The 23,971-nt window shown below is 45.0% G+C and overlaps 1 protein-coding gene across 1 annotated transcript; it reads right to left on the bottom strand.

The window, feature by feature from the left end:
* Positions 1–2,082: 2,082 nt before the first annotated feature.
* Positions 2,083–23,971, bottom strand: LOC147899987 (putative serine/threonine-protein kinase PBL7). Its single transcript, XM_087377164.1, has 8 exons — positions 23,782–23,971; positions 23,186–23,424; positions 22,529–22,661; positions 7,574–7,832; positions 7,251–7,383; positions 2,572–2,661; positions 2,273–2,492; positions 2,083–2,156 (listed from the first exon to the last, which is right to left on the bottom strand). The coding sequence occupies exons 1-8, from the start codon at positions 23,969–23,971 to the stop codon at positions 2,137–2,139; spliced, it is 1,284 nt and encodes a 427-aa protein (XP_087233290.1). The 3' UTR covers positions 2,083–2,136.

The raw sequence follows: 23,971 nt of genomic DNA, 5'->3' as shown, positions 1-23,971 counted from the left end.
GAAACCCAAGGGGCAATGCAAACTGATCCTCCTCTATCCAAGGCCCAATCATCAACATAAAATCAATCAATCCGTGCATGGATAGGCCATCTGCGGCCTCCTGTTCGACCAAGAATACAAGAGTGAATGTGACTGAGTGTGAAAAGCATCGTCAAGCCAAATATCTCTGCCACTGAAACTGAAGAGGAAGGCCTCTGCCCCCTTTTCTATCTGAGGGTAACTCTACCATGTTGAAGTCCCCTCCTATGACTCATGAATCTGCAATGGGACCCCTAGAGAGGAACTCCTTCCAAAACAGTACACGATCCCCTCTGTTACAAGGGACGTAAAGGTTGAAGAGTCTAACCTTGCGCCCCCAATCGAAAGAAAACCCACTAGCTCTCGAGGGTAAGATCATCCGACAACCAAGGGAAGAAAAGAATCCGAAACTGAAATATAAGTACCTTCCCTATTACCAAAGGTAGGTGACCCTAGCATCAAGTGGCCTCTTTTGCTCTTCTCTCTGCAAAGCTGCCAACTGTTGGCGAATACCAATCTCCGCTTGAGAATCTCACGTCTCCTGGTACTAGCAACTAGGTGATAAAAGTCGCCAATATCAGACCATTCCCATGTTCATTTGAAGAATGATTGTGACTAGAATGTCCACCATGATGATTTCCTCTTCCACGGAAATCCCCTCAATTGCTATTGGATTGACCGCCTTGGTCGTACTGCTCCTTGCGGCAATCTCTTTCATAGTGTCCAAACTTATGACAGTAGTTGCATTGAATGTTTGACACGTTGGTGGATGCACTCCCTCGTCCTTGGAATCTTCCTCGGTTGGAATGATTTCGTCTATGCTAATTCTAATGTTGCTGAGGATGATGCTGATGCTAATTCTGACTTTGCTGATGATTTTGTTGCTGATGATGAACACTTAGAATTATCTACCTCTGTCTCTCCCTCTGCCTCTGCTTTTGTCTGAAGCTATGAATGCCTGATCATTAGGATGACTTGCATGCATGAATGGCCTGAGTCCTGAGTTCTTCACCAAGTAATACTGACTGAAGTTCTTCCAGCGTTGGAATTTACCATTGGATGGCAATACTCTGGACTATATTCTCGTATCCCTCTCCTAGTCCATTCAGGATGACTTGAACCATTTCTGTTGGATTCATGGTCTCTCCTGCTGCTACAAGTTGATTGTTGTAGTCTTGAATCCTTAGTACATAAGCATGACCAGTTTCGCTGTTGTTGCAGAAACTCTGGTTGGTTTGGTTTCTCAGTGTGAGAATCCTAGAAGTATTCTTGGACTCGTAGAGAGCTGCGAACATATCCCGTGCTTGACGGTGTTGAGCTGTCCTAGCATCACATCTTACACATTCTTCTTGATCACATGATATGCATACTTATCTTTCTTATCCCATTCTGCCTGTGCTCGAGCAATGGCAGGTGGAGGGCAGGGGGCAGGTAGGCAGGCTGAGGGAGGGAGGGGGTAGGCAGAGAGGGAGGGGAAGGGAGGGGCTGAGGGAGAGGGAGAGGAGGGCTGAGGTGTAGAGACGGCGAGGGAGCAGCGTGGAGCGGGGAGGAGCAGCAGCTGATCAAGGTGACAGTTAACTTGTGACTTTGGTTCTTGAAATTAAAAAAACTCCTGCTTTTTATTTAGGGGGTAACGGGTTTCAGAAATTAAGTGGAAGCTGATAATTTATGACACAGATGTATAAGGGCAAGAATGGTGTAGCTCGAACAATGTTCATAAGAATATGAGTAATAGAGGCCACCAGCTTTCATCTGCATGAGGCATTAGAATTGTGTGAATGGCTGGAAAACTCTTAGAACAGATGCATCTCACAATCATAAACATCATTTTCTGCTATTTGATTGATTGCAGCTATTTTCGTTTGAATTGCTGAATTGCCAGGTGGAGACCACGAATGAAGCTTACCACGAACGAAGCTTATTAGCAATTTCTAAAAATGGAGATGTTGCATAGATATCTAGTTATGAGTACAAAGTGTCCTGATCTTATGAAAGCAATGAAGATACACTCTACCATCTAAGAAGCAAACCATGCATGCATAATCACAGTTTTGATGAAAGACACCTGTTCAATTGAGATGAACAAGCAACGTATTGGTTGTATAAGTTCTGAACCCTTCAATGCCTTCTCAGACTGCCTGCAAAAATTATATAAAATCTGGGTTGAATGCTTTTACATCATGTGATGCGATTCCAGTCATGAACAAAATCTACAAGATGGTAAGACCATACAATACGTGGCAAAATTCCAAACCTGTTGGACAGGGTACATTAATGCTGTTACGAATTCTGCTGCTCCCACTGTCAAAGGAAGAAGATTTGTGTGTCATGATGCGATGATGCGAATATGAATAATTCTCTCTTTGGGAAGCAGTACGCTGATTTACAAGGGGCACCAAAGACTGCACAATATCAGTCATGAAGGGACGATAATCTGGTTCTGTCTGCACACACATTGCAGCTATGGCAGCCACCTACGATCACATTACATTGGTTGATCAGTATATAATTTCACATTGGCAGAGCTTCATAAGGCCATCCCAGGAGAAATACCTGAACCAACTCTTTCTTTGAATACTGTCCCTTCAACAAAGGGTCTACCATCTTATCTACCTTGTCTCTGTCCATCAAGTGTGGTAGCACCTGATCCAAAGACACAGGGTTCAGCTACTAAAGATAGCAATGGACGGGGTGTCTACAGTCATGCTAGCAGCCAAGATCAGAATCCTTCAAATTTGCAAGGTTCTAACAAATTACACAACTTCGACTTCTTGAAAGGATGTAACCGGATAACCAGTCACAACGCTACAATCAGCAATTTATGTTTTGTCTGGTTATCCAAAGACATTGTGTTGTACCTATTTCAGAAGAACAAACTCACAAATATGCAGCGAAAACCTGTACTCTTTCAAATAGTCGATTCTCTAAGGGACCAACATGTCTTTAAAAAGAGAACTCATCTAAGATAGCGCATCCTCACAGACCAAAGGGGATCCAGGTATTTCTTCTGGAAGGACCTCATAAAAGCTCGGTTCCTATGCACTCAGATATAAGGTCTGTCAATGACCTAGGTGTTTTTCCTGTATTCAAGCTCTATTACAATGTCCTCCTGGAAAAGCTTGAATTAACAGCTGCTTTTCTAGTGTTCCATCTCTCCAGCATTCAGAGAAACACAAACTAAACGCAGGGAGGGATCATCTGCAAATGGTTACTTGGCAGCAAATGCATGATGATTTTCACTCCTGCATGCTACTAGGGATGGCACATGTATGCTGTCCACCCAGATTGCATTCAGAGGTTGTCAGTGAGTTTCATCAAGGGCTGGACATTTTCTGTTATAATCCAGCATGCGAAGGGCTATCTGTATGCTTCATTTTCCCCTGGTCACCTCAACAGAATTGGCTAGAGGCCTACATTTTGGGATTATTTTGGAGAGACTTAATATGCTTGAATTCTTCGGTGACATACAAAGTCATGGGCACCTACACAGCCTATGGCAGGGTTGCCACATGTCAGCCCCACAGCCAACTACCACGCTGCCCTAGGGCCCGAAGAAGTTTTACAAGTATCAAAGAGGTCTATACAGGCTGCCACACAGGCAGCCATACAAAGGCCACATCAGAAACAGCCATACGGACCACCAGTTAATAGCCGTACACTCCAGAACAGGCACATCAGCACCTGAGGCTGATGCAGTAGCCAGGAGGACAATGTCCAGTCATGTGGATCCATGGGCCTGCAGCAGAGGTCAAGGGTCTACAAGAAAGTCATGTACAGAAGGGTAGCCACATTACAGCCTAAGAGCAGTCAGGGGGTTCCCAAAGGCAGGTCAGATCAGTGGCCATCCCTTCTATTTTCCTCATCTACAGACCTTTCATCAGTGTACAGTTCCAGCAGTGAGCACTCAGGGAGGATCAGCAAGAGTGCCCCCTATTCCCCAGTTGTAAGGAATAGGAGAGGATGTTGATTGCCCCTCTCAACTCTCTCTTCAAGAAGGCTCCCAGCCTTCAGCAACAGTTGTAACAGAAGCCTCTTGGTTTTCAATCAGCTATGATGATGGGCAATTCACATGCATGCCAAGCACAGGATATACAGTACGCTACAGTTCATCAGGCACGCTTTAGCTCACAGAGAGTATCCTACAGGCTAATGAGAGATTTAGCTTAGCTCACGTGCCTGTGGGTATTATAGCTTCAAAATTATTTCATGAGTTTGTGAGGTCTAGGTCCTATAGGAAAGGTTCTTTAATGTATGTTTACGATATGCCTTGGCAAATTGACCATGAGCTACAAGGCACCTTCCAACTCTAGCCAGGGTGATGAGGTGATGTCCACACAAGGTGCCCCCCTCCATAACTTTGCTGGAATTGTTCGCCGAGACCCTTTGTCCATTCTTAGTCTGCTAGTGGACCTGGTCCCTCAGACAGCATACAAAGTACCCCCTGCATAGGTGGACAGCCAGATATTTAAGCCTTATGCTTCCCTGCCCCAGTCGTGAGCTGTCCATGGCTTTTCCCTGCTCACTGATATGATATGATACGATACGCCATTTATTATAACACACTATTTATTCACTCCAACAGTGACATCACACTTATATCTACTTTTTCATGGGTTTTAGATATTAGTATTAGTCTCGGGTGCGGATGCCTGCTCAATGGCCCCACCCCGTGATTGTATGGAGGGGCTGGAAACCTCCCCAAACAGGGCCGACTCAAATAGGAGCCAACTAGGTCTGAACCGACCCAAGTAACCATACCAGTAACAGACCCAACTGGTCTGTAGAGATATGAATAGGCACTGGCTCTGCCATCAAAACTGCGCTGCAATCGTGCATAAGGGCCCCAAAATACCCTGCTGTCTGCAGCTCCTTCCCAGCCTGGCGCAACCCTAATTGTGTGCCTACACCAGCTTCCACCGCCCAATCCTATCCAGAAGGGGCTCACAGGTGGTTCAGCGACCTGTTCTAACTTGCCCTCTCAATGAGTCAACTGTGGGCCAATGCCCATATGTCGAAGGAGATGCTGCTCCAACTGCTTTCTGGAAAGAGATTTTGTGAAGATATCGGAGATGTTATCCTCTGTTGGGCAATAAAGCAGCTCCACGAAATCATTCATAATCAGCTCTCGGATGAATCTCAATATGCTTCGTCCGAGCATGAAATACCAGGTTCTTCACAATTGCTATGCAACTCCTGTTGTCGCACATAATCACTACATCCTGAAGAACTCCCAGAGCCTCCAGTATCCATCTGAGCCAAATGGACTCATAGGTTGCTAAATATGCCGCTCTGTATTTTGCCTCTGTGAAAGAGAGTGCAATTGTTTGTTGCTTCTTGCTGAGTCATGATAAGGCACCTGACACAAGCACGAAGCAATAGCCCGATGTCGAGCACTGTGTATCCCGATTTCTAGCCCAATCTAAATCACAAAACTTGTTGAGATCACTCCCGAAGTACCCTTCAGATACCTCAAAACTTTGAATCTGCCTTCAAATGATTCTCCCTTTGCTTCAATGAGAACTGGCAGAGCAGCCTCACTGCAAAAGCTATATTTGGTTGAGCCTTTTTTTTTTTGGTTTTCCACAGCAACATCCAATATGAGTATATCGAACAGTAAGTAGAAAATAGATTTTAATCCATTGTAGCAATTGTTTCTCCAAACCTGGTAGGTATATTTGCCAAAGCTTTGCCAAGTGACCAATTTGAAAATATCAAGCAACAACCTTGTCTTATTGACATGCAGACCATGCAGTGACTGAAGGAGTCAGAATAAGCTATTGCCGCTTGCCTACCTGGTGCTCTATGGTTATTATGAAGTAAATATGGACTAAATTATGCACATCTTGTAGGGTGCTGGGATGACCTCTCATATGAAATTCTATGTGATTCTTTCCATAAGAGAGAAATTTTGGTGATCTAAATTGATACTTAGGATCTGAGGCATTTCAGCGTTCACAGCGAGTGCATTTGTCAAATTATAATTCGTATGCAGCATTCTCGGTAAGGTTATAACAATGTCTACAAGTGCAGCCTCTAAGCTCTTTAAGGGATTTGCATCTGTGAACAATTAAAGTCCACGATAATGTCACCAGAAGGAAAGCCTGCTTTTGCCCTTATGTGATTTGGTCTCAGTAGACATGCACCTGATGTTTTCTTTTCTTCTAGAAGTATGTGAAGTTACAGTTCAGCCTTCAACAATGTGTGAGATAACGTCTATGCATGAGAGGCATGGTGGAGTAAACAAGTGGCTTCTCTAAGTTCTCTAAATCCTTCTACAGATTGCAAGGTCTCAATATTTTGGACCTTGTTCCTTGACAAATGTAAGATGCCATACGTAGAAGACAGCTGTGGTATGGACAAGCTAAGGGCAGGTGTAAACTCGTGTACCCTAGAACATTGTAAATCATATGGATATGATGATGCTAGCAAATGGGTATGAGTGGCTTCATGATACACTCAATAAGAGCATACATAGGAAAGAATTGCTTCTTGCCGAATGTCATAGGAGGAACAATACTGGGGACACTCAGCTGCATAAGCCAAGGTTATGAAATAGATAGGATGTCCAAGAACATTGGGATACAAGGAAGTGCCAAAAGGGGACTTCAGAATGAATCCTAAGCAGGAGTGCTGAAATAACAAGCAGATTGCTGAGGAGCATACCATGTAGGAGGATAAGATGGGACATGCCTGAGCTCACAGGAATACAAAAGAAGTAAGAAGGTGGACCAAATTTGTATTCCAACTCTCAAGATTATGCTCAAGGGAAAGACTCTTTTAATATGTGACGTATGGATTGTCAGGATGTGCAGTAATCTTAATCAGTTTGGGTTTGTAGCCCACTTTCACAAATTTGAGTTGATATACACTTGTTTATTCTTAAAAATCATACATTTACTCATTCAAAAAAAAGATGGCATGGATAAGGGAGCAGGGAAAGAATGGTTGTGTGTGCACGTATGCGAATGCATGCATGCATGTGCGTGTGTGTGTGTGTGTGTGTGTTTCATTTTCTCTGAAGCAATCCTTTTTTGACTGTTTGCAGACTCGCTACATAGATCATGATGTATATTTAGCTTATACAGAGATTTTTAGTTGATGTAATTTATAGCTCCTCGCTTTGAGGTGGCTTTTATTGTAATATAAACAATCAAGGCTTTCACAAAAGTGTGCGCGCGCGCGTGTGTGTGTGTGTGTGTTTGAGAGAGAGAGAGAGAGAGAGAGAGAATTACCCAGGATACTAGGCCACCTTCCCCAATTGGCTTTTCCATATCTATTGGAACACGTCCAGTCAAGAGTTCCAATAAGACTACCCCAAAGCTATAAACATCTGATTTTGTGGTCACCTGGCCTGTCAAGGCATACCTACGGCATGTGAAAAAAAGTTATTTCAATTGTAACTGCAACCAAATCTTGTCATGGTAGTAAGAAAGAGAAGCTGATTGGTTTTGTAAAAAACAAGTGGGTTATGTGATGAAAATATAATGATAATTTCCACATGCATGGAAGTTTCGATTAAAGAAAGCCAAGAAGAGATGAGGGATGTAAACTTTACTCTGGGGCAACATATCCATGTGTGCTCAGGACTCGATTGGAAATTCGCTCATAAACTTTGTCAGAGCTAAGCTTTGATAAACTGAAATCTGAAACTTTTGCATTAAAGTTCTCATCAAGGAGTATATTGCTGGTCTTGAAGTCACGATGAATTATGGGAGGATTGACAAGTTCATGTAGGTATTCCAGCCCCCTCGCAGCATCCAAAGTGATTCGCATCCTAGTGCCCCAGTCTAACACAGGACGATTTCCAGCCTTTCCTGTCCATGATGTTATCACTTGATTGAAATTGTCTCACCAGCCAAGAGGTGCTTTGATATCAACAAACAAGCATGACCATTTATATATCTACAATTAGAAAATTCAACTCAAACAATGAAGCCAAAGTTTGCACATAAGGTTCTAGAAGTATCCCCTCTGGTCATATTAATGTAGCCACTTACCACATAAGATTTAAAAACAACCTTCCCTGACACAAATAGTCATACAAGGGTTCATAGATTGGATTCCATTAATAAGGATTTCATATTTTACATTTGTACCTTTGGAAGTGTATCGAGTATTGTCATGTGCACGGATTGGTATCTGACGTGTACTGGGTACACAAGACTAGCTCAGGGAGCCTGGGGGAGGCTTAGAGCTAGGCAGGCTTGATTCTCGGGTTGAGTGGCAAGGGTACGAATCAGTTAGAGGTCTTCGCTATTTTTGGCGCTTCGGGCCCGAGTCTATATAAGGGGCCCAGGGGTTCAGTTCTCAGGAGCCGATGGGAGCAAGTTTCGTTCCCAGGTGCTAGGTCTGATCCTGGATTGAGTCGCGGACGCGCGCCTGCATCATAGCATAGCCCAAGGCCCAGTAGCAGATCCCAGGCTTCACAGCGCCACCTGGTGGTATGGGACACCAGGCTGGTTTGGATCTGGTTGGGAGTTCGTGCCAGTAGCTCAGCTCGTGGCTCGGAGGGGGCATCTCCTGATTTGGGATCACATCCCGTAGATGTCATGGTTGGGTGGTGAGCAGCCTGCTCAGTTTCTCACGTTGTGTGTGTTCTTGTGATTGATTGAAGATCAGAGGTTTCAGGAGTGCTGTGACGTGTCAGTTGGTATCAGAGCCAACTCCTGAGGTAGGAACTTCTGTTCCAAGAATTCTGGACGATTTGTTCCTCCAGGTATACCCTGATTTCGAAATTTGTGCTGCGAGTTCTTGTTTGGTTCATCAGTTATGGGAAGTGGTCAGACTTTAGGGTAAAAGGTAGGAAGAAGAGAGTGAGTGATGAATTCGAGATTGCTGAAGGGTTTAAGTAAGAGAGGGTGTGAGGTGTAGCTAGGAGAGAGTGGAGAGGATTGGAGGAGAGGCGTGAGAGGGGCTGTTGGGTAGACGAAGGCTTGACAGGAACCCTAGGGGATTTCGAGTCTGGTCAAGGCTGCGCAGTGGGTTAGGTGACGCAGGTAGGTGCGCCAGGGTAGAGCGTGATTCGGCCAGGCAGGGGGGTGCGCCATAGGCTGGAGCAAGGTGCGGCCAGGCTGTTCGGGGAGGCTGATGTGCGAAAAAGCACCACCCTCCAAGTTGGGAGGGTGGGGCGAGAAAAAGCATCGACCCTCCAAGGTTAGGAGGGTGTGCATGCTAAAAAAAGCATCAACCCTCCAAGTTTGGGAGGGTGGGGTTTTCTAGAAAGCAAGATTAGCTGCACCGTCTCCTTTATAGCCTGGCGAGATCCCAAGCTCAGCCACAGCTTATGCAAGGTGTGCGCAAGAAGACCTCTACACACCTCTACCAGAATTTCGTCATCTAGGTACGGCTACAGTTGCAGCAGATATCCGTACAGTACAGCCTGCAGTGGAACGAGCAGGGGGAGTCTCCGGGTTCACCTACTCGAGCTGATCGACAGCTTAGTACCCCTTCTTCTCGGCCAGCTTCTCTTCTTTCGTCACCTCCTCTTGGGACGGTTTTTTTCTCTGCTCCACTCTCCTTCCAGCTTCGATTCCATCAGTCACTTCTCTCAGTTCGCTACTCTTTTTAGATCAGATTTCAGACATGGCTGATTCTGTAAATCTTGAGTTTGCCATGGGAGATCAGGATTTGGACTACCCTGCGGAGGAAGACCAGGGTCTCTACGACGATCTGATTACGAAGAAAGCCTTCAGTGAATTCACCACTGCTCTTGATGGAAAGTTTGAGCAAGTTAATGCGAATCAAACGGGGTTGACACAGCAACTCCAAGGGATTCAGACTACCCTCACACTTCTGACTAGCACTGTTCAGGCACTCACACATGTGGATGCCATGGCTTCAGTGTTAGGTCCGAACATCACTCCAGATCCTTTTCCCGGAGATCAGAAGTCTCGTACCAAGGAGGTTGTTGACACTTGGTTGCACAAGTGGCAAGTACACTTCCAGTTTCACCCGTAACCAGATGACAAGAAAATACAGTTTGTAGCTGGCTTCATGTCAGGAAAGGCTTTGTTGTGGTGGAAGGAACTCCAACCCAAGCTTGCAACATGGATAGATTTCGAAGGGGTCTTCAGGAAGGAGTTTCTGAAGAAGAAGGACGACTATGATATCGTAGGCAAGCTCAAAGCCCTCGATATGTCCAAGCTGAACTTGACTTTTGAGGTTTATCTTCAAAGGTTTCGGGATCTGCAGACCAGAGCTACAAAGATGGATCCAGTGACCTTGTGAGGTTTCTTTGTGAATGGTTTGCCAGACTCGTACAAGTTGCAGATCAAGAACAACAAGTGTACCACGTTGCAAGAGGCCATGAATTACGCACGTATTTATGATGATACCATGGCCAGTACAAAGGGAACCACAGTTTCCGACACGAGTGGGAAGAACAAACGGAAGTTCTTCCAGTCTACCACTAGTACCGGGGAGACGAAGTCTATAGACAACGCCTCCAAGAAACACTTGACTCAGCCGAAGAATGGTCATGTTCGTTTTCTTCGTACCTTGAAGCTAAAGAAGGAAGGACGTTGCTTCTTCTGCGAGGAACGGGGCCACACTAAGAATGATTGTCCAAAGCACAAGAATCAAAAGCAAGCGCTGGGACCGAAGCTCCAGGCGGGTCCGGGTACCAAAGCCAAGGGAGCGAACCAAGTTTCGATGACAGGTATTTCTGTAAATGTCATTACCTGCCCACTTTCTTGTAATTGCACTTTTAATACTTTGTTATTTGGTTCCCATGATCTTTTCCGAGTTTATGGAGAAGTTAGGGACCAAAGAGTTCACATTCTCTTTGACCCGGGCAGCTCTCACAACTTTGTTAATTACAAACTTGTGCAGAAGATGGGGCTGTCCATGATACCTAGCGATCACACCTATGAGGTGCAGCTTCCAGCTGGGAAGCAGTTTTGGGATCGCAAGATTGAAGCGCTTTCTATCCGGATTCAAGAATACACAGGGGCTCTTACGTGCTATGTTATGCACTTGGAGCATGTCGACTTGTTAACCTCTTAAGGAAGAAAAAAGATTCTACATGGAGAATGTGTATAGATTATAAACGATTGATTAAAGTGACAATTAAGAATCGATACCCTCTACCTCGTTCTGATGATTTGATAGACCGTTTGGCCGCAGCGAAGTATTTCACTAAGATTGATTTGCGTACGGGTTATCACCAAATCCGTATCTATGCTAAACACATAGATAGAACCGCATTCCGAACTAGGTATGGCCACTACGAGTTTCTTGTATTACCTTTTGGTTTGACCAATGCTCCTGCCACCTTCCAGCAAATGATGAGCGATTTGTTCCGAGATTTTCTGGGCAAATTCGTTGTAGCGTTCTTAGATGACATCTTGGTATATAGCCGAATGCTTGAGGATCACATAGGACACCTCCGGATTGTCTTAGTTATTCTAAGACAGCATAAGCTCTATGCCAAGATGAGTAAATGTGACTTCTTTATGAAGGAGATCATTTACCAGGACACAAGATTTCTTCTGAAGGTATTAGCATTGATTTGGATCGTATCCAGAAGGTTTTAGAATGGCCTATCCCTCAGACTGTGAAACAACTTCGTTCTTTCCTAGGATTTACGGTATTTCTACGGAAGTCTGTGCGTGATTGTTCACATATCACAGCATCCCTGACAAACATATTAAAAGGTCGTGGACGCAGGTCTACCCAGCCGATTTCTTGGAATGATGCATTGAACAAGGCTTTTGAAACCTTGAAGTTCTCTATCAAGGAAGCACCCGTTCTTGCATTACCCAATCCTACCCGGCCTTATGTTTTAGAGGCCGATGCGAGTGATTTTTCGATTGGGGCAGCTCTATTTCAAGAGGGCAGACCTGTAGCTTTTGAGAGTAAGAAGCTAGATGACACTCAATATCGTTGGCCCATACTAGAAAAGGAACTCTATGCTGTAGTGTATGCCCTTAAGGTTTGGAGACACTACTTGTATGGTTCGAAGTTTCTCGTATTGACTGATCATCAGTCAATTAAGTATGTGTGTGATGGGTCTGAATTGAGGGGACGGAAAGCTAGATGGGCAGAATTAATGCAAGATTTTGATTTTGAAATACGTTATCAAAAGGGTTCGTTGAATAGTGTGGTGGATGCATTAAGTCGAGTCAAATTTGTAAATGCTATGTCATTTACGGAAATATCCTCAGACCTATTTCAATCCTTGAGAGGGCTTTACGCAACTGATAGTCATTTCAGTTCTTATTGGCAGAGAGTCTAGGATGGGAGCTCCATGGTTGACCAGGACTCAGGGATTGTGCCACCTACGGTACAGGCGACGGGAGGTCAGTGGATGATTAGGAACGGCTTGCTGTTCCGGAATGAAAAGATTTGTGTGCCAAATGTTCATGAACTTAGATCCAAGATTCTCTGGGAGTGTCATGATGCTCCTAGTGCTGGACATCCGGGTATACATCGGACTTTGTCTCTTGTAAAGCATACCTTTTATTGGCCTAAGATGCGTGCATTTATTGAAAACTATGTAGTAGGTTGCTGGGTTTGTCAAGTTACTAAGGCAGAACGCCTTAGAAGCGCGGGCTTATTACAGCCACTGCAGATTCTAGGTAATAAATGGGAAAGTATTTCCATGGATTTTACTACTGGTTTGCCTCGAACGTGCAAGGGTCATGACTCCATTTGGGTCATAGTCGACCGTCTGACAAAAATGGCTAGATTCTTACCTACTAGAACAACTATTTCAGCTGTTCAGCTGGCTCACGAGTTTGTGGACCACTTGTTTAAGCTGTATGGTTTACCCTCTGACATAGTCAGTGACAGGGACTTAAAGTTTACAAGTAACTTTTGGACACTTGTTTTTGAGAAGTTAGAAACTAGTCTGTATGAGTTCCTCAGATCATGCACAATCCGATGGCAGTACAGAGAAGGTTAACCAATTGGTTGAAGATATGCTTCGGGCATATGTATCTAAGAGACAATCTTCATGGGAAGATTATCTACCAATGATAGAATTTGCTTATAACAGTGCAGAGCATTCCAGTACTGGTTACAGTCCTTTTATGCTTATGTACGGGTTTCAACCTAAGTCACCAGTTATGGTTGGGTTAAAAGGGATTCAAAATGATGCTGCAAAGAACTTCTTGCAAGACATGCAAGAAATGTTGCAGTTTGCCAAGGAGTCTATTAGAAGTGCCCAAGATCGGGACAGATTTTATGCTAATAGACATTGTTCACCTAGAGAGTTCTCTGAAGGAACGATGGTATATTTGCGAATTCCCAAGGAATCCAAGAGCCTAAGTATTGATTTGGTTCCGAAATTATCCCCAAGATACTGTGGTCCGTTCAAGATCATTAAAAGAATTGGACCAGTTGCATATCGACTAGAATTGCCTCTTGATGTTAAAGTACATCCAGTCTTTCATGTCAGTAGACTGAAAGAAGTCTTGGGTGCGGATGATCAACTTGTTTCTCCTCAAGAGATAATAGAAGTTACAGATTTGACTTTTATTCCACACGAACCTGAGTGTGTTCTTGAATTTCGTGAAAGACAGATTCGTAATAGAACTATCACAGAATACAAGATCAAGTGGAAGGATCGTGTTGAGGAGGATGCAACATGGGAGACATTACAAAACCTCCAGCGGACATTCCCGGGTTTTTTACCGAACTCAGAAGTGAGTTCTTAGAGGAGGGGAAGTATGTCATGTGCACGGATTGGTATCTGGCGTGTACTGGGTACACAAGACTAGCTCAGGTAGCTTGGGGGAGGCTTAGAGCTAGGCAGGCTTGATTCTCGGGTTGAGTGGCAAGGGTACGAATCAGTTAGAGGTCTTCGCTATTTTTGGCGCTTCGGGCCTGAGTCTATATAAGGGGCCCAGGGGTTCAGTTCTCAGGAGCCGATGGGAGCAAGTTTCGTTCCCAGGTGCTAGGTCTGATCCTGGATTGAGTCGCGGACGCGCGCCTGGATCATAGCGTAGCCCAAGGCCCAGTAGCAGATCCCAGGCTTCACAGCGCCACCTGGTGGTATGGGACACCAGGCTGGTTTGGATCTGGTTGGGAGTTCGTGCCAGTAGCTCAGCTCGTGGCTCGGAGGGGACATCTCCTGATTCGGGATCACATCCCGTAGATGTCATGGTTGGGTGGTGAGCAGCCTGCTCAGTTTCTCACGTTGTGTGTGTTCTTGTGATTGATTGCAGATCAGAGGTTTCAGGAGTGCTGGGACGTGTCAAGTATCTCTGTGCTGGCATTTTAAACTGCTCAATCTCACAAAGCACCTAGAGAATTCTTGCCTTCTTGGATGCTCCCTTGCTACATCAGATCGCTTCCGACATAGCTCTAGTTAAAGAACAATGTGTGGAAATACTGTTTACATAGCACTTCAGAAAACTTTGCAAACGTCTAAATCCATTATACAATAGAGAAGAGTGCTTGTAAGAACATCTGAACATGGTCATCTGTTCTTGGACAGCAGCCTTTATGACTAGGTTTTTTTTGAAATGGCTGAGACTCTGTTCTTGTTTGGGATGCTTGTAATTATGTGGACTGCAAAAATTTTAAGGTCTGTATGGCAAAGTCTATGAGTACCTCTATGCATGAGCACCGGGCGAGTTGCAAAAACCAATAATATTTTTAAAATATAAATAAATCCTTCCAAAGTAAATTAGACCATGTTCCATATGTTAGAGACTCACTGTTCCCACCTGTGAGCCCTCGTTTTGTGGGGACAAGGGGCAGTGAGAGTAAGGAGGGATGGGAAAGAGAGACTCAGCAAACAGCAGAGATTTGGGGGGGGCTCCATGCCTTCCTAGAAGCATGGACTGGCTGCACAGGGCACCCTTTTATAGGGGCCTGTGGCAGGGCCAGTCGGCCCAACCAGGGCCACCGACCAGGGCCGACCCTGGTCAGTTTTCCAGACTGATCTGGTCGGTCACCAGTCTGGGGACCGACCCTGCTGGTCAGCCATACCAGCAGGCCTGGGCAGTGCCTATAAAAGGTCCACACTTCCCTTCATTTTGGCATCCAGTGCAGGACAGAAAGCCTCTGTTTTAGGCTGTGCTGTGCACTCAGATTTGGCATCTTCTGACAGAGAGAGTTCCTTCAGTTTGTCTCAGCACTTGGCTGAGTTTTGTATTGCTCCCCTGGAGCCAGTTTTCTGCCCACCATCCGGTGGATGAATATATTCTCTCTCTGTCTAAGTTTTCTCTGATTGAGTATTGTATCTGTGATCAGTTATCTGAGTTGAGTGTTGCTAGAGCGGGAGAGATCTTGGCTGGAGGTTAGAGTGATTCTTTCCTTCTGTTTTCTAACATGGTATCAGAGCCATAGGCTCTCGACTCTTCCTCATCAATAACACTCTCTGAAGGAAGGAGTTCCTTGGCTGTAAGGCAACTCTGTTTTCAGCTCAGTTCAGTACAGAAGGTCAGTTCATTTATTTCTGTTTCAGTTATTCAAGTTCTGTAGCTATTCACCGAGATGGATCAGCGATCAGAAGCCTCTACATCCATTGCTCGTCCTTCCTCCTTCTCCAGTCATCTTCCTTCTTCATTTATCCCTAATTTTGGTGAAGCTGGAAAGCTTGATGGTACAAACTTTCCAATCTGGAAAGTCAAGATCCGAAGCCATCTGTTGGCACGGAGGTTGTGGAAGATTGTCAATGGGACCGAAGAAAAGCCGGAGGATATTGTGGACAAGAGAGGTGAAGTTCTAGCTGAAGCAGATGCAGATGAACTCTGTGCATGGGAGGAGAGGGATGCTCAGGCCTTAGCAATGCTTATAGGCACGACAGCAGATTCTGTGATTCCTCATATCCAGTTGGCAGAAACGTCTTCAGAGGCGTGGACCATACTGAAGGAGCTGTATGAAACCGATAATACAGCTCGTATCATTACACTGCAGCATCAGCTTTATAACCTTGATATGAATGAGGGTGATAGTGTTCATGATCATCTGACGAAGGTGAAAGTTGTGCGGGACAAGCTCGCTGTGGTTGGTCAGAAGGTGGACTCGAGTCAATTAGCATTACTCACACTCCACAAGTTGCCACGGAGTTTCAAAAGTTTTGTGACTACGGTCATTGCGGGTCAACGGACAAAGCCAATCAACTTTGAGGAGCTTTGTCCACTCCTACTTCAGGAGGAGGCCCGAGAGAAACTCTTTACGCAAAGCGACGAAAAGGCATTGGTTGCCAAAGACAAGCCTGGCAAAGGCAAGTCAAAGGATTCCAAGAAATCAGAGGACGCTGACTGTAAGAAGAAAATGAAGTGCTTTTATTGTGAAAAGCTTGGCCACTCCTCCAAAGAATGCCGGAAGAAGAAGGCGGATCAAAAGCGGAAAAGAGAAGCCAAAAACAAAGAAGAGCCTAAGAGTGATTCTGCCAATGTGACAACTGGACAGTTATTCTTACTCAGTGAACATTGCTCAGCTTATGCAGTTAGTGAAGGTAAAGAGGGTTGGTATGTTGACAGCGGTGCTTCTAAGCACATGTCCAACAGAAGGACGTGGTTCAAAACCATGGACAGTACACACCCGGATTCCAAAGTTTCTGTTGGGGATAGCCGGACATGTTCTGTGAAGGGCATCGGTAGCATTCCTTTCATTACCACGGCGGGTGAGGAGAAGGATATCTCTGGAGTACTTTATGTACCCGACCTTTGCAAGAATTTACTATCTGTAAGTCAGATGGACAAAAACAACATGGTAGTTCTTTTTCAAGATGGCAAGGTTATCGTGACATCCAAAGGGAGTGGGCAAGTGGTGGCACAGGGTGTTGAAGAGAATGGACTGTACCGTCTCAGTGCAATGTTGGTTCATGATGATCACGGAAAGTCCAAACTTTGGCATGAGCGCTTCGGTCACGTCAGCTATGGAATCTTGGCTGAAATGTCAAAGTCGAAGATGGTGGATGGACTTCCACCAATTACAGGCAAGGATGATGTCTGTAGGGCTTGTCTTGAAGGCAAGCAGCACAGGGATAAGTTCCCACAAGAAGCTTCGTTTCGGGCCAGCAAACCACTTGAGTTGGTTCACGCCGACATTTGTGGTCCAATGTCTACTGCATCATGGGCAGGATCCAGGTATTCACTTCTCTTTGTGGATGATTTCAGTAGAATGACTTGGGTATATTGTTTGGCTAAAAAGTCTCAGGCTTTTGAGAAATTCAAAGACTGGAAGGCTAGAGTTGAAAAGGAGACACGGGAAGATGTCAAGACATTTCGCACAGACAGGGGGGGAGAATTCACCTCAAGTGAGTTTAATACATTTTGTCGCAAGCATGGGATCAAGCGACAACTCACCACGGCACATACTTCTCAGCAAAACGGGGTAGCCGAGAGAAAGCATAGAACCACCACCGAGACAGGGCTTGCTATGCTCCGAGGGAGAAATCTTTCTAAAGCCTATTGGAGTGAAGCTATCAATACAGCGGTACACATTCTCAACCGGACCAAGACAAAGGCCGTCAAGGACAAGACTCCATATGAGGCATTTTATGGTAAGAAGCCCTCTATCACTCATCTCCGCATTTTTGGTTCTAACGCGTGGGTGCATGTGCCCAAGGAAGACAGGACCAAGCTTGATTCCCGAAGCAGACAATGTATCTTTGTTGGGTATAGTGAAGAATCCAAGGCCTACCGCCTCTTCGATCCAGTAAAGAAGCAAATACTCATCAGTCGTGATGTTGTCTTCGCGGAAAAAGAACCTGAACCCCAGGAGGAGCCTCAGATTGAGGAGGAGGAGATTGTTCAACCCCCGATCCCACCCCGTCCCAGATTGACCATTCAAGAGGTTACCCAATCAAAAGCTGATATTCCACCCGATACTCAGGAAGAGCAGGATGTTCCAGCAGAAGTTCCCATTCCTCCTCCCACAGAGAAGCAGAAAAAGTTGCCCCAATGGTACCTCCGGACATTGGAAGAGTCTCGTGTCACCTCATTACCTGAGAGTAGCAGTTCCGGATTGCGTCGGTCTCAACGTCTTCAAAAGACCCCATCCGTGAATGTTGCTTTGGTGGCTCAGATTGTTGAGCCAAGAACCTTCGCGGAGGCGAAAGAAAATCCCGAATGGCAGGCTGCCATGCAGGCAGAGATGGATGCTATTCTGAAGAACCATACATGGGACTTAGTGGCCAGGCCCCTTCGACGGAAAGTCATCGGCACTAATGGGTATACAAACTTAAATACAAATCTGACGGCAGCTTGGATAAGTATAAAGCAAGGTTGGTAGTGAAAGGTTTTGCTCAAACTGAAGGCATGGATTTTGATGAAACTTTTGCTCCCACAGCCCGCATGGTTACTATCCAGACAGTGATTGCCCTTGCTGCCCAATTCCAGTGGCCTATTTTTCAAATGGATGTGAAGTCCGCATTCCTTAATGGAACCCTGGAGGAGGAGGTATATGTGGAGCAGCCACCGGGCTTTCAAGATCCAGTGTTCCCATTAAAGGTCTGCAAGTTGAAGAAGGCGTTATACGGGCTGAAACAGGCCCCTAGAGCTTGGTACCAAAGGATTGATATAGTCTTTCAGAAGATAGGGCTTAGTCGGAGTCCTTCTGAGGCAAACCTTTACTTGTTCATTGAGAAGGGATTGCGATTGGTACTCATCCTCTATGTTGATGATCTTATCTTGACAGGTGATCATGTCAAGAAGATTTCATAGGTCAAGGAGCTACTCATGTCTGAGTTTGAGATGACTGACCTTGGGTTATTACATTACTTCCTTGGGATTGAAGTAAAGCAGGCTAAAGACATGATCTTCATTTCACAGGAGAAATATTGCAGAGAAATTCTGAAGAGATTTCAAATGGAGGATTGCAGAACAGCATTAACTCCCATGGAGGTCGGGCTGAAGCTAAGTGTTCACGACACATCTCAGCTGGTTGATACTCTTTTGTATCGACGATTGGTAGGAAGTTTGCTTTACCTTACCAATACGCGCCCTGATATTTGTTATGCAGTTGGGCTATTATGTCAGTTTTCTGCTTCTCCCAGGAAGAATCATTGGAATGCAGGTTTACGTGTGCTGAGGTATCTGAAGGGTACTTGCACCTTTGGGATCAGCTACACCAAAGGCATTGAACTAGGCGGGTTCTGTGACAGTGATTGGGCAGGTGATGTGGACACCAGAAGGTCGACGACACGATATTGTTTCTTACTTGCATCTGGAGCCATCTCTTGGCTAAGTAAGAAGCAACCCACAGTGTCACTTTCATCTACAGAGGCAGAGTACAGAGCCGCATGTACAGCCGCTTGTGAGACATTGTGGTTGAGGTGGATTCTGGAGGACATGGACGTGTGTCAGGAGAATGCGACAGTGCTGATGTGCGACAATCAGAGTTGCATAGCTATTGCCAAGAATCCAGTGTACCATGCGCGGACCAAACACATCGAAGTTCATTACCATTTTGTTCGAGAGCTCATCATTGACGACGTGATCGAGCTTATCTACTGCCCGACCTTTTCACGAAGGCACTCCCTTGAGAACAGATGGAGCACCTCATCAAACGCATGGGGATTGGCCCACAGTTGTGACATTGAGGGGGGGTGTTAGAGACTCACTGTTCCCACCTGTGAGCCCCCGTTTTGTGGGGACAAGGGGCAGTGAGAGTAAGGAGGGATGGGAAAGAGAGACTCAGCAAACAGCAGAGATTTGGGGGGGGCTCCATGCCTTCCTAGAAGCATGGACTGGCTGCACAGGGCACCCTTTTATAGGGGCCTGTGGCAGGGCCAGTCGGCCCAACCAGGGCCACCGACCAGGGCCGACCCTGCTCGGTTTTCCAGACTGATCTGGTCGGTCACCAGTCTGGGGACCGACCCTGCTGGTCGGCCATACCAGCAGGCGTGGGCAGTGCCTATAAAAGGCCCACACTTCCCTTCATTTTGGCATCCAGTGCAGGACAGAAAGCCTCTGTTTTAGGCTGTGCTGTGCACTCAGATTTGGCATCTTCTGACAGAGAGAGTTCCTTCAGTTTGTCTCAGCACTTGGCTGAGTTTTGTATTGCTCCCCTGGAGCCAGTTTTCTGCCCACCATCCGGTGGATGAATATATTCTTTCTCTGTCTAAGTTTTCTCTGAGTGAGTATTGTATCTGTGATCAGTTATCTGAGTTGAGTGTTGCTAGAGCGGGAGAGATCTTGGCTGGAGGTTAGAGTGATTCTTTCCTTCTGTTTTCTAACACCATAAACGACCTATTTGGTAGCCCTGGCACTCTACTTTGATACAGGAACGTTTTAAAACATCATTTTGTGATACATTTTAACGTTTATGAGTATAACGTTTTGAAACTCTAGGTTTTCAAAACTCGGGACCATTTTCTGATACGTTTTGAGACTCCTAAACCTTTCAAGTTTGAAATGTTTCTAGTGACTATGTTCCTTCATAATATGGCTTAGCCACGATGGTTCTTAAAGCTCCCATTCACAGATCTATTGTAAGTGTCTATTGTCATGCACGAGTTGCAGGTTGGTGGACTCATGAAGCGTGATGTGACAAAACAAATTATTTGAGGAAGGCATACAATGGGATGTACATAGTTTATTTATATATTTGTTCATTTTAAAGATGCACATTTGCACTGACACACATCGAGGCTATGAATCAGATACAATGGTGCATATGGAGGACATTGAGAGGTGCAACGATACACCTAAAGTGTGTAAGAGTATGGGACGTAACCCCAAATGTGGAGTGCCATGTTTTATTCTTGAGTGATGCCACGATAATCCATGTCCATGTAAGTTGTCGTCGTATTTAGAACTCAAGAAAGTTGAGCATCTTTGTTGTTTGAACTTTGTGGCAACTTGTATCTCATGCACTACCAAATTCAACATGTACAAGCGGGCTCACCGTGTAGCAAGCCAGCCCTTCTTCATTCCCATTCAAGCAGCTCAGCTGTAAGGGTGGGCTACCCCCAAAAAATTCTAGGATACTCAAGCCTGAAGAGGCGGCATAGAAGGGGTCCAAATTATGGTTGCCCAAATCCTTATGCTGAATAAAGCATTTCTATATATTTGGATTTCTGCAAACGTCTAGGACATTGGCTTACAAGGAAATACTGACCGCAAAGTGCACGGAATATTGAAAGAACTGGAAGGTCACTTTTTGAGCTGGTCATTGGATTGGTAGCCATCTAATAAGTATGACACAATGTGGTCAGCTTTTTGGGCAGCTGTGGCTGTTTTATCCATCTTTCCTTCATCGTTGCCCTCTTCCCACTCCCATTTTTCAATTGGACTTCTTCTCTATTAGACGTTAGTTTTTTGTCGAGTTTCAAACCCCACTCTCCCTCTAGGTCAACATGGGCTTCCACCAAGTTCATTGCTCTAGGGTGCTTGACAGGAGGGTCAATATGAGGACAAGTTTCTGCTTTCCTTTTATTCTCCTAAGGTATCTTCTTGTCCCCTCTCTCATTAAACAGAAAATGCTTAACGACCTCTTTACGCAAGAAGTATCCCTTTGTGACTGCCAAAATATGTTACGAGGTGGGTCGTACACTTAAGGAACCAAATTATTATGGACCTTACAGAGGTTTTGCATGCCTAGAGGCAACACCACTCGTGCAACAATAGAAATAGAAATGAATAGACCAGACCAGACTTGGACAAAAGGAAACTCAAAACTCCACAAAAGTAGGTCACACAGGTGAGCTTTTGCGTGCTTCTCTATATCCCTTCACAGTGTCTCCTCTAGCATTCACTCTCTGTCCGACAATTTGTGTCCCCACAAATGGTGTCTCCTCCTTCCTAGTGAAGTCTATCCCAGTGTATCCGTGTCCCTTTTGGTGGATTCTATTCCCATCATGCGGGCTCGTCCATTAGCAAAGCGGATTGCACCCCTTTTTGGCCATTGGCTAGCTACTCCCCCTCCTGTCCAACATCGGATACCCTTCCTCATTCACCCATGTCCAAGGCAATGCGCAAGAACTGATGCTGCCAGATTACCAGGAAGTGGATGCGGACTTCGGGCTCTTGCATGTTGCTGCTCAATCCCTTGGTGATAGTGTACGATGAAAGGCTGGCTTGGTAAGCTGCTCCAAGACAATACGTGGCTCCTCTTGCTGCTACCCAAGTGTCTTCTAAATGCTGTTGTACAAGGGTTTGATATATAGCAATGGAGTCTGGTATAAGATTGGAGAGCAGAGGCACGACTTTTGAAGCTAGATTTTTAGTCCATTCATATGGTATGGACCAAATGGAGATCTGGTAATAGTCATGAATTGGGGCTTAGTTGACTCCCACTCGGTTGCAAGTTGCAAGCAGCACTTCTTGTGGGCGCGGTTATCATTGTACGTGTTTAAATGAGAAAGAAGAACAGGGTAAAATTGTCATCTGCTTTTGTGGCTTCTCAGAGCTTAGTTGCTCAGTTGTGTTGCAAGTGCTATCTGAAGGGGAAAAAAAGTTATAGCAGGGTTCTCCCGAGGATGGTCACGTAAAGACGAATGCACGAAAAAGGGAAAAAGACCAAGCTGGAATAGAAATTCCACGGGTCTTCCAGTCTTACATTGTTTGTTTATGGGAAATAATTAATGCCAGGCCAAAAGAAGTCTCACCTTCAGGGTGCAAATGTTCTTGCAGAGTACCGTTTGACATGTATTCATATACAAGTAATCTGTGGTCTCCATCCGCACAATAGCCTGTTAACTCGAGTAGATAAGGTGAATGCAGTTGACTGAGCAGGTCTACCTGTGTACTGAAAAATGTGAGTTGTCAATGTACCCCGGCCCTGCTGCATGGCCCCAAGGCTAAAACAAAACAAATTAACCAAAAATGATAAATTAAAAAATAGTACGAAACATGTATAGGCCAGTGAGAGAGCTGAAGCATATATTAACCTCGATCTAGACCCAGGTGTCTGCAAGTAACGGGATCAGTTTGAAAGCGAATGTTTTGGCAGATTCTGCACTTTATAGTGCAGCTAGTACAAGCATATTTGTAAAGAGTAAATGATTTGATACGCCATGGTGCATCGAGGAACTAAATCCTTGGTGTTTCTTACCAGGTTAGTGTGAAAGAATAGCATGTTACAAATTCACAGAGTTTCGATTTTACACAAAAGAACTAGTGCAGTCTCGCTTGTGTGTTGTGCTTGTAGTATTGTATAGCATATTAAATCGTGATGAATCTTGTTTTTTGCCACTCCTAATGATATCTCATTTCAATCAATTAGGCTACAGAATAATAAGTACATGGCAAAAATGAGAGCGGACCTCAACTCTGAACTCATAGTCTACTTGCTTGCCAGCTTTATCCAGATATTTAACGGCTGAAAGTCGGCCATCTGGAAGAACCCCTCTATACACGGAACCAGAACGTCCATGGCCTATAACATTTGCGGAGCTAAAATTGCTGGTCGCAAACTGCAATTGCTTGAACGTAAACACTTGGGCTTCAGTTCGAGACACGTGTATAGCACGCAGCATATGCTGGGTTGCACTTTTCTGAGAGTCTGCATTAAGAAATATGAAATAGCATCAATCGAGGCTTGTATGCAAGAGGAATTAGATTCCAGATTATTTGTAAAAGTCCTCTATATAACATTGTAGTCTTAAGGGGCCACTCAGCCCACGGATTGAAGGCTCATCAACGCCAGAGAATTTTCCAGCGCAAGCTCGAGAAATGAAATGCGTATAGATCTAGCCGCGATTTGTATTTTGCAAATTAGGGAATAACGTCTCTATGTAAAAATTTCAACTTCTGTTAAAGCTGGTATGCCATTGATAAAGACTCGTCGTGAGTACTGCAATGTTTACTTTGAGCTTTGGACAGGAGCATGTTGAAATTTCTGCAAGTTCCACAACATTACCTTGGCTGAGACCAGTATCCTGATTGAAGGCCGTTGCCTTAGTTTTCCGTCTCATGTAAAGATAGTATACGGCCACCACCAGTAGCGAAAACACGGCGAAAGCCGCGATAATAGAGAGAACGATAACGACGACGTTGCTGGCAGTAACTCGAGTGGGTGGTCTAGAAGGAATGGGAGCAGCAGCTACCAT

The sequence above is a fragment of the Dipteris shenzhenensis genome, chromosome 7 (genome assembly GCF_047967505.1).
Source record: "Dipteris shenzhenensis isolate YYH24624 ecotype China chromosome 7, Dip_SZ_1.0, whole genome shotgun sequence".
Classification (NCBI taxonomy): domain Eukaryota; kingdom Viridiplantae; phylum Streptophyta; class Polypodiopsida; order Gleicheniales; family Dipteridaceae; genus Dipteris; species Dipteris shenzhenensis.
Note: the sequence above shows the minus strand (reverse complement) of the source record. Positions and strands in the feature narration are given on the sequence as shown.

Excerpts from the sequence above, each read along its gene's own strand:
- LOC147899987 (XM_087377164.1), bottom strand. The coding sequence starts at position 23,971 with ATGGTAGCTGCTGCTCCCATTCCTTCTAGACCACCCACTCGAGTTACT. Across the intron at positions 7,833-22,528 it reads AGAACATTTGCACCCTGAAG|GAAAGGCTGGAAATCGTCCT; the intron begins GTGAGACTTCTT and ends CATCATGGACAG. Across the intron at positions 7,384-7,573 it reads CATGGATATGTTGCCCCAGA|GTATGCCTTGACAGGCCAGG; the intron begins GTAAAGTTTACA and ends CACATGCCGTAG.